The 17,421-nt window shown below is 42.7% G+C and overlaps 1 protein-coding gene across 1 annotated transcript in view; it reads left to right on the top strand.

Moving 5' to 3' along the window:
* The window catches only part of LOC132240595 (protein NPAT), a 60,279-nt gene that overhangs the window by 12,109 nt on the left and 30,749 nt on the right, over nucleotides 1-17,421 (top strand). The window contains exons 2-4 of the mRNA XM_059707995.1: nucleotides 9,438-9,556; nucleotides 14,153-14,213; nucleotides 16,771-16,843. Of these exons, the coding sequence (XP_059563978.1) occupies nucleotides 9,438-9,556; nucleotides 14,153-14,213; nucleotides 16,771-16,843 (253 nt within the window). The remainder of the gene's footprint in view (nucleotides 1-9,437; nucleotides 9,557-14,152; nucleotides 14,214-16,770; nucleotides 16,844-17,421) is intronic.

Raw genomic sequence — 17,421 nt, 5'->3', positions numbered from 1 at the left:
CCTCTTCTAGTCTCCTATTGAAACCTTTTTTTTTTTTTTTTTTTTTCATTGCAGCTACTAGAAGCCCGGTGGATGAAATTTGTGTACTCGGTGGTGTCCCTCAGCCAGGCCGGCGCCCTCTCACAGTCCAGGAGCCCTCAGGGGATGTCCAGCTGACAGCTGAGTGCTGTTGCGGAGGCAGAGAGGCTCCCGCCACCACCACTGCACTCTCCAGCCATGAGCACGGCTTCTGGATGAGCAGTGTTTCCCCTGTGGGAGCGCACTGACCACCAGGGGGCAGCTCCTGCGTTGAGCGTCTGCCCCCTGGTGGTCAGTGTGCATCATAGTGACTAGTTGTTCTGCCACCAGACTGAAACTGGCTCTCCAGCATCCCCCAAGGGATCCCGGGTTGCGAGAGGGCGCAGGCCAACCCAAAGGATCCTACCGGTGCACGAAGCACAGCCAGGAAGGACGTGGGAGGTTGGCCAGCCAGGGAGGGACTGCAGCAGGGCTCCAGGGAGTGTCCAGCCTGTCTTGCTCAGTCCCGATTGGCTGGACCCCAGCAGCAAGCAAGACCTACCAGTCAGAGCGTCTGCCCTTGGTGGTTAGTGCAGGTCTTAGTGAGCGGTTGAGCAGCCTTAGCATATCAGCATATTACGCTTTGATTGCTTGAATGGACAACTGGACACTTAGCATATTAGGCTTTTATTATATAGGATGTCATTCTTCGTTTCCTCTTGATTCTTATTCATGTTGGTGAAATTCTCATTCAGCTCCTTTAGAATCTCATTGAGTTGTGTGTATTTGTCATTCAGACGTTTGGGCATCCTTATAGCCATTACTCTGAATTCCTTCTCTGACAAATTAATTGCTTCCATTTCATTTAGTTCCTTTTCTGGTGATTCCTCCTTTCCCTTTGGGGTTGTTTCTTTGTCTCCCCATTTTTGCTGTGCCGTTATGTATGTTTTTATGTCTTAGATCCAGCTGCTGTGCCATCCACATTTGTTTTGTTTTGTTTTGTTTTGTTTTGTTTTGTTTTGTTTTGTTTTTATTGTTCTTTGGGAGTGGGGGCGGTAGTCCTAGGTAATTGGTCTTTCAGATATCCTGAGCTGTGTGTTCTAGAGGAGCCCTCTACTTGAGTTATTTGGATTCTCCTGATGTAGATGGGTCTTAAATGTTAGTTTCTCGTTCATGGATGTAGTCTCCTTACAGGTTGTCCAACAATGTGACACACCCCGGCCTCATTGTGAAAGCTATTGTGGATGTGCTTGTGAGAGAAAGGGGTTGCCTGAGGTCTCATTGGCATGCATCTAACTGTGGGGTCCCAGAGCTCACGGCAGGGTTGCGGGGATCCTGGGGCTGGCGACTGAGGTAGCGCGACTCTGGCTGATGTGGTGTGACTGTTATCCAGGTGGCGTCACTCTGTGAATCCCTGCAGAGATCCTGGAACCTGTGTCTGGGGAGGCAGGCGTCCTGGAGGCTGCTGCTGAAGCAGTGTGGGTTTGGCAGGAGAAGCGTGCACTCCAAGACTTACCGAGAGGTCCAGGAACCAAGGCGCTGGTAGCTCAGGATCTGCAGCTGAAGCAGCGGGCTTGGCAGGAGGGTCACGCACTCTGGGACTCACTGGAGTCATCGGCCAGAGAGGTGGGGACTGCAGTTCTGCAGATAAGGTAGCAGGTCTTTGGCCTGGGTGTCTCCTGGGTCTGGGACGGTGTCCAAGGCCAGTCTGGGTGGTATTGAGGCTGGGCTCCTAGTCACCCAGCTCTCCCTTGAAGACTGAGTGGTTTCTGTGCCAGGGCTAGGATGCCCCAGCAGTGCTTGCAGCGGTAGCTGGGGCTCCCCATCCAGGAAAGCCCAGTCTGCCAGCCCCCGAGAATCCTGCAGGATCTAACTGTCACACACACACGCACACGCATGCGCACATGCACATGCACATGTCCACACACTCCCCTCACACTCTCTCCCTCACTGCTGTCCTGCTGGCTGCCATCTTAAATCTCTTGAGTTATTTTTATAGTGGTTGTTTAGAGATTAAAATCAATTTAAACCAAAAGCAATCTTTTCTTGATTAGAACCAGCTTGATTTCAATACTATTATAAAAACTTTGCTTGATGTAAGGAGGCTTGACTTGAGGTGGTAAGCACAATACAATATGAAAATGTTGTATTATAGAATTGTATACCTAAAACCTATATAATTTTATTAGCCAGTATCACCCTCAATAAATAAAAAACCAAGCAAACAAACTTTGCTCCTATATGATGCCATTTTCTTCTCACGCCTTTTTGCTGTTAGGGTGATATACGTTACCTCTTTATATATTGTATGCCCATTGAAACAGATGTATAATTATTGCTGTATGCAGTTATCTTTTAAAGCAGAGGAGAAAAAATTTACAAAAGATCATTTTTACCCTTTCATATTTACCTATGTAGTTACCTTGACAGTATTCGTTATTTTTTAATGTGAATTTGATTTACTGTCTAGTGTCATTTTATTTTAGCCTGAAGGACTAAGTTCCTTTAATATTTCTTTCTCTCCTTTTTTTTAAAAAAAGAATTGATATTAGTGAGAGAGAAACATCAATTTGTTGTTTCACTTATGCATTCTTTGGTTGATTCTTGTATATTCCCTGAAGGGGGATTGAACTATCAACCTTGGCATATCGGGGCAATGCTCTAATCAACCCTACCTAGCCATAGCCCTTTAATATTACTTATAGGGCAAGTCTGATAGCGAGAAATTCTCTATTGTTGTTTTTTAGTCTGGAGGTATCTTAATTTCTTTATTTTGAAGGAGTTTTGCTAGATTCTTGGTTGACTATTTTTCTGTCAGCACTTTGAATATGTCATCTCACTGAAAAAAAAATCAGCTGTTAATCTTATTGAGGATCCCTTATATGTGATGAACTGCTTCTCTTTCTACTTTCAAAATTTTCTTTGTTTTTTGACAGTTTAATTATGATTGTGTCTTGGTTTGGATCTCTCTTGAGTTATCCTACTTGCAGTTTGTTGAGCTTCCTGTATAAGTAGATTAATGTGTTTCATAAAATTGTGGATGTTCTCAGATACTGCCGCTTCACATATTCTTGCTGTGCTTTCCTTCTGGGACTTCAATTTACTATCTCCCATAGGTCTCTCAGAGACTGTTCCTTTTCATTAGTCTTTTCTTATGTCTAGTCCTCATACTGAATGATCGCATTTGTCCCTGTTAAAGTTTACTGATTCTTTCACCTGCCTTCTCACATCTGCTGTTGAGCCCCTTCTAGTAAATATTTCATTTCAGTTATACTTTTTACTTCTAGAATTGCTACTTGTTTTTTCTTAAAATTTCTACCTTTTATTTCTTTTTGATGAGACATTTTTATAATTTCCATTAGATATTTAATCCTGGTTTTTTTTTGTTCTCCAAAGTTATTTTATATAACTGATTTAAAGTCTTAAGTCGAGCCCTGGCTGGTTTTGCTCAGTGATTAGAGCATCAGGCCTGCAGACTACAGGGTTGCGGTTTCAATTACTGGTCAGAGGCACATACCTCGGTTGCATGTTCCATCCCGGGCCCCAGCACGTGCAGTCATTGTCTGTCTGTCTGTCTCTCTCTCTCTCTCTCTCTCTCCCCCACCCCCACTCTGAAATTTCAGTGGGAAAAATATCCTTGAATGAAGATTAGCAATAAATAAGTAAATAAATAAAGTATTAAGTCCAGTGTCGTGGCTGGCTTAACGGTAGTGTCTATTACCTACACCCACCTGTGCCCCGCCCCTGCCATAGATGAGCCATATTTTCTTATTTTCCCAGATGTCTAATAATTTTTTGTTAACAATTCGCCACTTTAAGTAATGTGACAATTGTAATCAAAATTTTCTCCCTCCCGTATGTTTATTACTCATTATTGTTGTTTTAGCACTTGTTTAATTCCCTGAGCGAATTTTGTTGTAAAGTCTATATTTTTTGTAGTTTATTTTCTTTGATTTGGCATTAATTTCCTTAAATGATTGGAGTCAGTACCTTTCCTGTTGTTTGCCTGGGGGCTTTGTGTACTTGAAACATACTTCAACATTCATCTACACATTGAACAAATCTGCCTTACTATTCACTTGATGAGTAGAGGTGAGAGTTTGCGGCTGTGTCAGGTCTTTTCTAAATATATGCATTGCTCTACACTTGTACATGACCTATTATCCCAGGACCTTGTCAGAGCCTGTCAGAACCCTCTAAGCCAGTGGTTCTCAACCTTCCTAATGCCACGACCCTTTAATACAGTTCCTCATGTTGAGGTGACCCCCAACCATAAAATTATTTTCATTGATACTTCATAACTGTAATTTTGCTACTGTTATGAATCGTAATGTAAATATCTGATATGCAGGGTGTATTTTCATTGTTACAAATTGAACATCATTAAAGCATAGTGATTAATCACAAAAACAATATGTAATTAAATATGTGTTTTTCGATGGTCTTAGGCGACCCCTGTGAAAGGGTCATTCAACCCCTCCCCCCCAAAGGGGTGGAGACCCACAGGTTAAGAACTGCTGCTCTAAGGACTTCTCTCCATCTTTTCTGTTTTATGGTGTTTTGTTTAGCTTATTGTTTGTCCCAGCCTTCTTCTATGTCACAGGCAGCTGTGGTGTTAAACAGTTCCTTCTGGCTATTTTAAGCAAACACCCCCAAGGGGAAGATTGTTTGCACTGAATGAGCACTGATTCAATTCAAAGACAAGCTATGCAAGTTGGGTTTACAGGGAGTTGTCACACAGGTCAAATAATGGCAGTTTCTGGCAATGGGGCTTTGGAAAACTTGCTTCACCAACTGCTAGGCTGATGGTTTTCACAATGATGGCAGCTTGTTTATTTTCAAGTGTACTGCTAAACTGGGGAAATGAGCATAGAAATAGAGCAAGTTAAAATGCCACAATGTTCACTATACTTAGTAACGTTTAGCCATTTAAAAAAATAAATGCTCCCAGATTTTTACAACACTGATTGTTTTTGAGAGTTCTATAAAAGTTGATTTTGATACTTTGTGCCGGGGTTCTCATATGCTTTTATGATTGAGAGGATTTTCTTGAGGTTCTCAGCCCATGAATCTTAATGAAACCACTCAGAATGTAGAGGTTTAAAAAGAAAGCCATGGGAAGTGATTGAAGGGCTTTATACAAAAGAGTAATTTAACCAGATTTGATCCACAAGTCAAGGCAAGTGTGATTGATGCCTTATAGATGAATCATCTTGAGTCCTCAAGATTTTAGGTGATTTTTCCCCCTGAAATGCCAATGTTTATTTTAACAGAATAGAATAAGAAGCATGTTTCCTGGCCTTCAGTGTTTCTTTTGTACAATATTATTTTTAGTGTTTAGTTTAGTTAAACCTTAGTAATTCTAAGAAACAAAAGAACAAGGATAGGCTGCTAGTCGGGACTGATAAGCTATTCATATTTGTAAAACTACCAAACACTGGTTCATATACTGTTCTGTGAATGTCAGTTACGTGTGCTATTTGTTGAAATAATTAATGCTTTGATTTTCAAGGGGCAAAAAAGAAAAACAGGGTGCCTTTCTTACCTTTCATGACAAATTAGTTATTTTGTTCCATTTTTTTCTTAAACCATTGGACCAGCGGTTCTCAACCTGGGGGTCGAACGACCCTTTCCTAAGACCATCAGAAAACACATATATAATTACATATTGTTTTTGTGATTAATCACTATGCTTTAATTATGTTCAATTTGTAACAGTGAAAGTACATCCTGCATATCAGGTATTTACATCACGATTCATAACAGTAGCAAAATTATAGTTATGAAGTAGCAATGAAAATAATTTTATGGTTGGGGGTCACCACAACATGACGAACTATATTAAAGGGTCACGGCATTAGGAAGGTTGAAAACCACTGCATTAGATAAATGTTGAAGTATACAAGTAAATAGCAACATTGGAGATTGTAGATTTTTTTCATAGTTTAGTATGTTACTTTATACCATCTACTGACCTAGTCAAGATGATGTACGCATTCCGGTGCTGGGGTCCAACCCCAGCGGGTCCAGGGGTTCCCAAAGGCGTAGACGGAGTCGGCGAAGAAGGAATGACACGGAGACAGCGTTCAGTTGATCAGCAGCCTAGCCAGGACCTCTAGCCAGGATCTCCAGCAAAGTTCTGGTTAGGATCTCCAGCCAGGTTCTGTAGCCATGTTCCCTCGCTAGGTTCTCCAGTCAGGTTCTGTCCAGGTTCTCCAGCCAGGTTCAGTCACCAGGTTTTAGTCAGGTTCTCTTGCCAATTTCTGTAGTCAGGTTCAGTCCAGGATCTTTTGCCATGTTCTCTCACTAGGTTCTGTCTCTAGGTTCTGAGGCCAGTTTCTGTCCAGGATCTTTTGCCATGTTCTCTCCAGCGAAGTTCTTCTGTCTCTAGAGAATGTTCTGTGTAGGTTCTGTGCCTAGGTTCTGTCTCTCTTGGTTCTGTCTTCTAAGTTCTGTCTCTTTCTGTCTTGTTACATCTGTATTTATACCAGTTGATTCAATCCTATCAATCTCTATTACAAAGGTTAGGGCGTTTCTTATCTCCATTCCAGGGAGTAAAGATTATGTAGCTTAAGTATGATTGTTCGTAGTTAAAGTGATTAATTACCCGCCTGGCACTTAGTTAAGGGGTTTTATTCCCTCCCTAACTTCAGGGGAAAATCCCTACCTGGGGAAACAACCTTTCTCATAGACCTTGGTTAAAACACATAGTGCCAAGAAGGTGAGCAAACATATTAAGAACAGTATGCCATATATGCCAGGTCCCTTGAAACAGCAAGCATGGACCGGCTCCCGGCATTCCGGGGTTGGGGACATAGGGTCTGTGACTCACTGTGGGTTCTTGGCTTTGGACAGGATAGAATTAAAAATGAGCCAGCATAGAGTTTAAAGTGAAAGTAAGTTTATTGGCGAAGCAGTGAGATAAAGAATGGGCTACTCCATAGATAGAGCAGTCCCCTTTAGGACAATTTGCTTTCTTTATTGAGGTTCATTTAATCGGGAGTATGGTATTCTCTGAGGGGAAAAATATTCAGGATCTTCCCAGGAAAGGGATGGAGACTTTTCAGAGGAGCTCCAATTGACATATTGTATCCGTATATGGGCTTTCCGTTTCAGATAATGGGGGCATGATGTGTGGTTTAGCGTGCTGATGTGTTACAATTTATAATAATAAAAGCATAATATGCAAATCAACCGAATGACCGAGCAGCAGAATGACTGTCCTGACGACCATGCTATGACATACACTGAGCCAGGCCAGCCAAGGCAGGTACAATGCAATTGGTCAGGGGGTCCCACGTCACCCCACGATCACCCCGCAGAGGGAAACCCAAGCCACCCTCTGTAGGGCAATTGATGAGGGGGCTCTGTTATAGATTGCCCCACAGAGGCGGTGCTGCAGCAGGTGGGCAATTCCTCCCTGTGCTGGGCTATCGATCAACCCACAGAGGGAGGTCCAGGACAGCCAAGCGATTGCACCCCATACATGCCGCCCTCAGAGGGAGGTGACCAGTGGCGGGGGTTAGGGGGTAACAGTGTCGCACAGATGGGAAGCAGTGCAGCGGCAGGACAGGGCCAGCTGCTGGCAGCCAGGGAAAGGAAAGCCCCAATAGGCCCTGATCGCCGGCCAGGCCTAGGGATTCTACCTAAGGGATCCCAGATTGCAAGAGGGCGCAGGCAGGGCTGTGGGACACCCCCCCCCCACACACACACACACACACACACACACATGCACGAATTTCATGCACCGGGCCTCTAGTGTAATATGCAAATTGACCCTAAAGGGGGAACCACTGGTCACTATGACGCGCACTGACCACCAGGGGGCAGACACTCAATGTAGGAGCTGCCCCCTGGTGGTCAGTGCACTCCCAGATGGGGAGCTCTGCTCAGCCACAAGGCGGGCTGATGGCTGTGAGCGCATTGGCGGTGACGGGAGCCTCTCCCCCCTCCTCAGCAGCGCTAAGGATGTCTGACTGCGGCTTAGGGGAGGAGGCCTAAGCCGCAGTCAGACATCCCCCCGAGGGCTCCTGGGCTGCCAGTGGTTATGTCTGACTGCCAGCTTATTCCTGATCCCCTGGAGAGTGGGCCTAAGTTGGCAGGTGGACATCACCCGAGGGGTCCCAGACTGTGAGAGTGCACAGGCTGTGCTGAGGGACTCTCCCTCCCTCCCCAGCCCCCAGTGCACAAATTTTCATGCACTGGGCCTCTAGTGAGTGTATAATGATGCTAGAGGTTACCCTTAAGTAAAATTAGCCCCCATGTTGGACCCAGCAGGATTTCTGCAGATTTTAAGTCATAAATCCAGTAGGGGGTGGTCTTGTTGATAGTTCCTGTAGCTTTTATTGATTGCAGCTGTTTTACCACATACCTTATCTAAAATATGGAGATTATGGTACAGAAGAATATTATTTCTTTACTAGGGGCCCGGTGCACGAAATTCGTGCACTGGGTGGGGGGGGGGAGTGTCCCTCAGCCCAGCCTGCCCCCTCTCACATACTGGGAGCCCTCAGGCGTTGACCCCCATCACCCTCCAATCAATCGCAGGATTGGCCCCTTGCCCAGGCCTGACGCCTCTGGCCTAGGCGTCCGGCCCGGGCAGCGGGGACCCACAGTTGCAGCGGCCCCGCGATCGTGGGCTCCGCTTTAGGCCCAAGCAAGGGACCCCTAGCTCCCGGGACTGCCAACTTCGACCGTGCCCAGCTCCCATCGCTGGCTCCACCCCTACTTCCTGCTATCACTGGCCAGGGCGGCAAAGGCGCCTGATTCTCCGATCATGGCTGGGGGGCAGGGCAAAGGCGGCCCCAGGGCCGCCTTTGCCCTGCCCCCCAGTTCTTAGCTCCCCACTGGGTTTCCGATCACTGTCAGTGGCAGGGGGCTTCTTCCTGCTTTCCCTTTCGCCTCCCTGCATTGTGCCTACATATGCAAATTAACTGCCATCTTGTTGACAGTTAACTGCCAATCTTAGTTGGCAGTTAACTGCCAATCTTGGCAGTTAACTGCCAATCTTGGCAGTTAATTTGCATATAGCCCTGATTAGCCAATGAAAAGGGTATCGTCGTACGCCAATTACCATTTTTCTCTTTTATTAGTGTTGATATTAGTTATTTATAACTTTATTGATTCTTCTGCAGGCATTACTGTGCAGTCATTACACTTTATCAAACACCTTATTTTTCTAGTTTATCTAGAGTTTTCCCCATTAAACAGCCATGTATTTTACGAATTTTACTTTATGGTAGCACAAACTGCTGTTTCTGAGCAAGGCTGTAGAGTCCCAGCACATTCCATTTGTGATATGAACCTCCTCTAGGTTGTGTGTCTGTGTGTGTATGTATTTATGTATATGTGCCTAATAGGGGGCTCTAACATTTTTAACAGCTGTTTTCTTAAAAGTGCAGAATTGACTATAATTACCTAAACTTTTATTTTTCATTTAGGTTACTTACAACAGGAAAACCTCACTTCTACCTGCCAGACTTTTATTTTGGAAAGTTCACATTTAAAAGAATATGCAGAACACTGTACAGATGAAGGTTTTATCCCAGCCTGTTTACTGGTAAGTGATTTCTTTTTTTTTTTTTTTTTAATATATTTTATTGATTTTTCACGGAGAGGATGGGAGAAGGATAAAGAGTTAGAAACATCGATGAGAGAGAAACATCGATCAGCTGCCTCCTGCACACCTCCTTCTGGAGATGTGCCCACAATCAAGGTACATGCCCTTAGCCGGAATCGAACCTGGGACCCTTCAGTCCGCAGTCAGACGCTCTATCCACTGAGCCAAACCGGTTAGGGCGTGATTTCTTTTTTAATGGAAATATTTCATCATTGACCAACACAAGAGACTATACACACAATCTTAAAAAATCAGCTCATCATCAAAATCAAAATTGGCAGAAACTTGATAGTTTGTATTCATGCATAATTGAAAAAAAACCAAAGCATGCCAGCTCTTCTTTCACAAATTTATGCCAAAGCCGGTAAATGAATTACAACTTTGCCTTTGAAAATCAGTTTCAAATTGATACCTTCATTTCTAATTATATTCACTACAGATTGAGGCTTAGAGTAGAGCCTCAGTTTTCTAACTGTAACTGAACAAACAATGGGTCTATGCTGCCTGTCATTATTCAAGCCAATTAAGCAGAGACAGGGTTGAATCATATATGAGCGTTTATTCCAACACAGCCGGCCGGCCATATGGGAGAGCAACAGGTTATCCACAAAAATCGGCTCTCCAGCCTACCATAGGCCAGCTGCTTATATAGGCATAAGTATAAAGAAAAAGTAGGCAAAAGGGCAGTTTACAGATATGCAAAAGAACTGGAGATCTTCAAAGGGCTTAGTGATATGCAAGGGCTGGGGTTACATGGGGAAATAGACAAAGGGAGTACCAAATTAATAGGTAAGCAGACTGGAGATTTGCAATGGCCTGCAAGTATGCAAAAAGAGCTGGGGATCTTCAAAGGGCTGGCTATTTTGGTTTCTGGAACAAATCTTTTTTGATTTTTCCATAATAATAGGCAGCTCCAAATGGGGAGGAAGGGCTACATCTCTAGGTCAGCTCTAGCCAGAGTAAAATGTGCCTTCTTTAATCAGAATAAAGCAGTCATGGTTAACAGCATGATTAATATTTCTTACAATACTGGCTAGTTCCCCAGCATCCTATTTCTGCCCCTTTTCATAATTTATTCTGGAATGCTGTGCGAGAAGTGATTTGTTCAAAAAATAGAATAATATTTTCTAATTAGAAATAATTAAATTGATTCATTTGTTTCAGACCCCCAAATGATTCCGTTTTAACCTTTCTTATATACAGTACATGTCTAATGTATTATTTAATCTATAAACACTTCTTAAATTTATTGAACCAACTCCTTCCTACTAGCCTTAAACAAATCCCTTTCAGCACTCATTCCAAGAGTGCAGCATCTTCGCTTTTTCACATATCACTGCCTCCAAAATTCTTTTGATTTATCCAAACCAACAGCCAGTTTTTTTTTTTATCTCTTCTCTTGCCTGTGATCATTGTTTCTTTCATACTCTTAGCAACATTAGCACTCTTGATGGCCTCTTTGTGTTTTAAAATTGTGTTAATTGTCCATTTCTGCCAGCAACAAAAGCAGAAAGAAAACACATATTCACAGTACAATTTCCTCAGGTTAGCAAGGCAGGATTTAGCTGTAAACTGACTCATACTGGCCTATTCTCTCCTTTGTGCAATCTAAGAGACACTTTTTGTCAAGCTGATGTATCATAATGAAAGGGTTGTCAGGTTGAGAACTGAAGGTTAAAATGGACACATTTTTACCCTGAACAACTTGGTCTAGAACTGAATTGTTCAAGATGGGAGACATTCGAAAACCAAGGTTTAACTGTACTTGTTTCCTTCCTATTATGGATTGAATATTTATGCCCATTCAAAATTTATTATGTTGAGACCCTAACCCCCAGTGTGGTGGTATTTGGGTATAGGACCTTTGGGAAGTAATTAAGTGTAGATTAGATCATGAGGTTGGGACCCTCATAATGAGATTAGTGCCTTTATAAGAAGTTTAAAGGGAGAGATCTTTCCATGTGCACACAGCTAGAGGGCAGATGTCAACAAATCAGTAAGTTGGTTCTCACCAGGAACCAAATTACCCATCACCTTGTTCTTAGACTTTTCAGCTTCAACAACAATGAGAAGTAAATGCTATTTAAGCCACCTGGTCTATGGTATTTTATAACCGCATCCTTTTCTATTTTATTGCTTCCTTCAGACCAATATAAAACAGGTATTTTGATATCTTCTTGTCACCACTAGACCAACAGAGCGTCATTTGGTATTGAATGGATATATTCTGGAACTACATTTTTTGAGATGATATTTTGTCATTTTATTTTATTTATTTTTTAAATATATTTTATTGATTTTTTACAGAGAGGAAGGGAGAGAGACAGAGAGCTAGAAACATCGATGGGAGAGAAACATCGATCAGCCGCCTCCTGGACATCTCCCACTGGGGATGTGCCCGCAACCCGGGCACATGCCCTTGACCAGAATCGAACCTGGGACCCCTCAGTCCGCAGGCCGACGCTCTATCCACTGAGCCAAACCGGTTTCAGCGATATTTTGTCATTTCATTATAAACATAGCTTCTTCTATTCATTTCATTTGTCACAGACAACATGTTTATCTTTGGAGGAAATGTAAATCTGCAAACCTGCTAGAGCAGTGGTCACCAACCAGTGGTCTGCGGACCATTGGTGGTCCTTGAGGTCCAAAAGGTTGGTGACCACTGTGCTAGAGTTTAGTAAGGTCACAGGATGTAAAATACACAAACGATCATCATATTTCTTTATAACCATAACTAGAGGCCTGGTGTGCAATTCATGCGCTGGTGGAGTCCCTCAGCGTAGCCTGCGGGGATCAGGCTAAAACCAGCAGTCCAAGGCCGCCTGCTGCTCCTGCCTACTGCTCTGCTCATCCTGGCCCCGCTGCACCTGCCACTGCTGCCGCTCAGTGGGCTCGCTGCGGTTTCTGGGCTGGGGCGGCCAGCCATGAGCCCTACATCTGGTGCCCATCCATCAGCTGAGCAGCGCTCTCACTGTGGGAGCTCACTGATCACCAGGGAGCAGCTCCTACATTGAGCGTCTGCCCCCTGGAGGTCAGTGTGCTTCATAGTGGCAGGTCATTCAGTCACTTAGGCTTTTATATGTATAACCCATTAAAAATTGGATTTTTTTTAAAAATATGTTTTATTGATTTTTTACAGAGAGGAAGGGAAAGGGATAGAGAGTTAGAAACATCGATGAGAGAGAAACATCCATCAGCTGCCCCCTACTGGGGATGTGCCCACAACCAAGGTACATGCCCTTGATCGGAATTGAACCTGGGACCCTTGAGTCCGCAGGCCGATGCTCTATCCACTGAGCCAAACCGGCCAAGGCAGCATATTAGGCTTTTATTATTATATAGGACTAGAGTCCCAGTGCACAAAATTCATGCCTTTGGGGGTTTCCCTCAGCCTGGCCTGCACCCTCTCGCAGTCCAGGAGCCCTCAGGGGATATCTGGCAGTCGGGCATCCTTAGCACTGCCACGGAGGTGGGTGAGGCTCTTGCCACTGTGGCTGCACTTGCCAGCTGTGAGGCGGGCTTCTGGCTGAGTGGTGCTTCCCTTGTGGAAGTGCACTGACCACCAGGGGCAACTCCTGCGTTGAGCGTCTGCCCCCTGGTGGTCAGAGTGTGTCGTAGCGACTGGTTGTTTTGCTGTTCGGTCCATTTGCATATTAGCCTTTTATTATATAGGACTAGAGGCCCGGTGCACGGAATTCGTGCACAGGGGTCCCTCAGCCTGGCCCGCACCCTCTCGCAATCCGGGATCACTGGCTCCTAACCATTCGCCTGCCTGATCACCCCTAACCACTCTGCCTGCCTGCCTGATTGCCCCTAAATACTTGCCTGCCAGCCTGATTACTCCTAACTGCTTGCCTGCCTGCCTGATCACCCCTAACCACTCTGCCTGCCTGCCTGATTGCCCCTAAATACTTGCCTGCCAGCCTGATCACTCCCTAACTGCTTGCCTGCCTGCCTGATCATCCCTAACTGCTCGTCTGCCTGCCTGATCGCCCCTAACCGCCTCTGCCTCAGCCCCTGCTTCTGCAGCTTCGTCTGAAAGGAGGTCTGGAATGACATCTGGAAGGTCATTCGGCTGTCTGGTCTAATTAGCATATTACACTTTTATTATTATAGATAGCCAAGATCTGGAAGCAGCCCGGTGCCTATCAGTAGATGAGTGCATAAAAAAGCTATGGGACATTTACAAAATGAAATACTCTGCAGCTATATAAAAAAAAGGAACTGTTACCCTTTGCAACAGCATGGATGAACTTGGAGAGTATTATGCGATGTGAAATAAGCCAGTCAGAGAAAGATAAATACCATATAATTTCACTAATATATGGAATCTAGTGAAAAAATAAACTGCTAATTTTTGCAGCCCCTAATTGAGTGACTTTTCATTTTAGATGATCTGCTCTTTATATTTTCTTGATCAGTTACTCTGCAGTCCAGATATTTTATTAACTTCTATACAGCAAAATGTTTCATAGTCGGAAATTATTGGTCATATTACACAGTTTTGGTAATGCTTGATCTTTTCCTTTTCAGTCATTATTTGGAAAAAACTTGACAACAATTTTGAATGAGTATGTAGCTATGAAAACAAAAGGTAAGTATTCTCGTTCAGGGATTTTTTGGTTTGTTTTAGACAGTACTTAATCTGTTTTCATTACAAATGCTTTTTAAAGGATAATAACACCTTATAAAAACCATAAAACTTGTCTCAGTTACAATGAGATAAATTTTACTGGGAAGTGCATATTAATAGTTTGTGTTTATATTGAGTGGTAAGTAACTTACAAATCTGTTAGCATTTGTAATAAAAAAATAATTTTTTAAAAAGCTATAGAATAAAACTCTACTGTGGGTATCTACCCTGGTGAAAAAGTTATGTGTTATAAAATTTCAATCTAATATTTTAATTTTAAGTTTGTAGTGTAAATCTGGACACAGGAACCAGTCATAAAATTCTGGCTTTTATTCATCAGAATAAAAAAGAATCTTTCCTAAATTAATGTTTTAGGCAGAAAGTTAAAATTGTTTATTGTCTTATATTTATTATTTCTGTAGCTTACAACATTAACAAAAGAATTGGCAATAAAAAGTTTTTAGCATAAAATGATAACACATCAAAAGAAAATTAACTTAACATTTAATGAGTATTGTCTGTATGCAGCATTGTGCCTAGATGCTTTGTAACGTTTTATCTTAGTCCTTAAAATAATTCAGTGAGAGCCTAGCCTGCATGGCTCAGTGGTTGAACATTGACTAATGAACGAGGAGGTCATGGTTTGATTACTGATCAGGGCACATGCCCTGATTGCGACCTCAATCCCCCAGTGGGGGTGTGCAGGAGGAGGCAGCTGATCAATGATACTTTCTCCTCATGATGTTTCTGTCTCTCTCTGAAATCAACAAAAAATATGTATTTTATAAGAAAAGAAATAATTCAGTAAGAGATTATTTGTTTCAACCTATTTTTAAGTATTAGAAAACTGAGGGTTAGAGAAGCCAGATAACTTTTCCAGGATCACAAAACTAGAAATTGCAGAAAATAATAACAGTTCTGGAAGTTCAGGGTCTGAATCTCATTTCTAATTCTTTAAGAAGGTTTCTTGATCTTTCTGCCAACATTTTCTTTTCCCAAGTTTCTTAACTATCATATAGGAATATTTAGAGTGTAAATGACATCAGAAACAATATGTGATTGTAATACAAGGGTTTATATCCCACTTTTATGTTGAATAGCTTCCTCTGGTTTGAGTTTTTATAAATATACTGGAGACCCTATGCATGAAATTAGTGCACTCGGGGTGTTCCTCAGCCCGGCCTGTACCCTTGCACAGTCCGGGAGCCCTCGGGGATGTCTGACTGATGGTTTAGACCCACTCCCCACAGGGAGCAGGCCTAAGCTGGCAGTCGGATATTCTTAGCGCTGCCATGGCTGCTGTGCCCACCAGCCGTGAACCCTGCTCAGGGCTTCTGGCTGATCAGCGCTCCCCCTGTGGGACTACAGTGACCACCAGGAAGCAGCCCCCTGGTTGTCAGTGCACATCATAGCAACTAGTCGTTCTGCCATTCAGTCGATTTGCATATTAGCCTTTTATTACATTGAATGGGAAAGATTTTAAACATCTTATGAATTTCCCATCATTATAGCTTTAGAGCACATCCTAAAAAAGACATTCTTAGAAATTTGCCTGTGATTCCAAGTATAGTAACTGGTTAAGACTTTTTTTAAGGGTTGCTGAGCAATCACAGTGCTTTGTAAATGAAAATATTAGATGTTGAAAACTAATTTCCATACTCATAGGAATTTGCATAACCTTTACGAATTATTTTAATTCACTTTCAAATATCACATGATGTCAGGTAGAACAGAGATTTAAAAATAGTTTGTCCTTGTCACATGATCTCACTTATATGTGGAATCAAGTAAACAAAATAAACTGACGAATAAAATAGAAGCAGAGGCATGGAAACATGGAACAGACTGACACCGTTCAGAGGGAAGGAGAGAGGTAGGCCAGTAAGAGATTAACTTACATGCATATATGCATTGCCCAGGGAAAGACAATAAGGTGGTAAAGGCCTGGGGGGTTAGGGGAGGACATCTATAATTCTCTCAACAATAAAGATTAAAAAAATAGTTGTCTTTATTTTTTTTTTAAGTATATTTTATTGATTTTTTACAGAGAGGAAGGAAGAGGGATAGAGAGTTAGAAACATCGATGAGAGAGAAACATCGATCAGCTGCCTCCTGCACACTCCCTACTGGGAATGTGCATGCAACCAAGGTACATGCCCTTGACCGGAATCGAACCTGGGACTCTTCAGTCTGCAGGCCGACGCTCTATCCACTGAGCCAAACCATTTAGGGCCAAAAAAAATGGTTGTCTTTAATTCAAAGAAGATATAAAATTGATAATCTCTGAAATTAAGCTTCAGAGATTTCACAAATGTCCATTTTCACTCATATTGCATCTGATATTCAATGGCTTAAGGAAAAAGAAAGCCATCTCATTATAGTTTCAGTTCCCAGTATAATGTCAACAGCTGAAATAAAAGTTTAACTTTTTTTTACTCATTTTCTCCGTATAGTCAAATTAAATGATATATTTTTTCCAACTGGGGTTTTTAAAGAAACTTTTTCTCTTATGATTTAGAAACATCAAGTCACGTCCCAGCAATTATGTCATCTCTGTGGAAGAAGTTAGACCACACACTTTCTCAGATCAGGTAATGAAAATCTTATGTAATAAGCTTATCAGAATATATATAATTGAAACAGAATTTTTGGACTGGAACCGGGTTCTTTGTCTGCCAGAGTCGAAGAATGAATCCACAGACAGAAAGTAGTAAGCAAAGGTGGAGATTTATTGAAGAATAAGTACAGACTCCCATGTGGGGAGAGGGAAAGAGTCCCACAGAATGGACTCCCACCTGGAGAGGGGGAAAGGGTCCCACTGATTTCCTTTTCCCTATGGCTTATATATGGTGCCTTGGTATCCCCTCTGATTGGTCACTATTCCCTTAGACTGGTTACTATAGTAACTCCTAATCTCAAAGGTGGAACCTCACATGGGACATGTGAAGTTCTCCCCTTCCCACCCCCCTCACCCACCCCCTCTATCCTTCCTTACTGTTTTCCTATTCCCTTTGGGCTTTCTTCTTCTGGGTGAAGGGCTTCCTTCTCTTTATTTTGTAAATATAGCCAGGGGTCCTCAAACTTTTTAAACAGTTCACTGTCCCTCAGACCGTTGGAGGGCCGGAGTATAGTTTAAAAAAAAAAAAACATAAAAAAACTAGAGACACAG

Source organism: Myotis daubentonii, chromosome 9 (genome assembly GCF_963259705.1).
Source record: "Myotis daubentonii chromosome 9, mMyoDau2.1, whole genome shotgun sequence".
NCBI lineage: Eukaryota > Metazoa > Chordata > Mammalia > Chiroptera > Vespertilionidae > Myotis > Myotis daubentonii.
The sequence above is the reverse complement of the archived record's forward strand: the minus strand, read 5'-3'. Positions and strand labels throughout refer to the sequence as shown.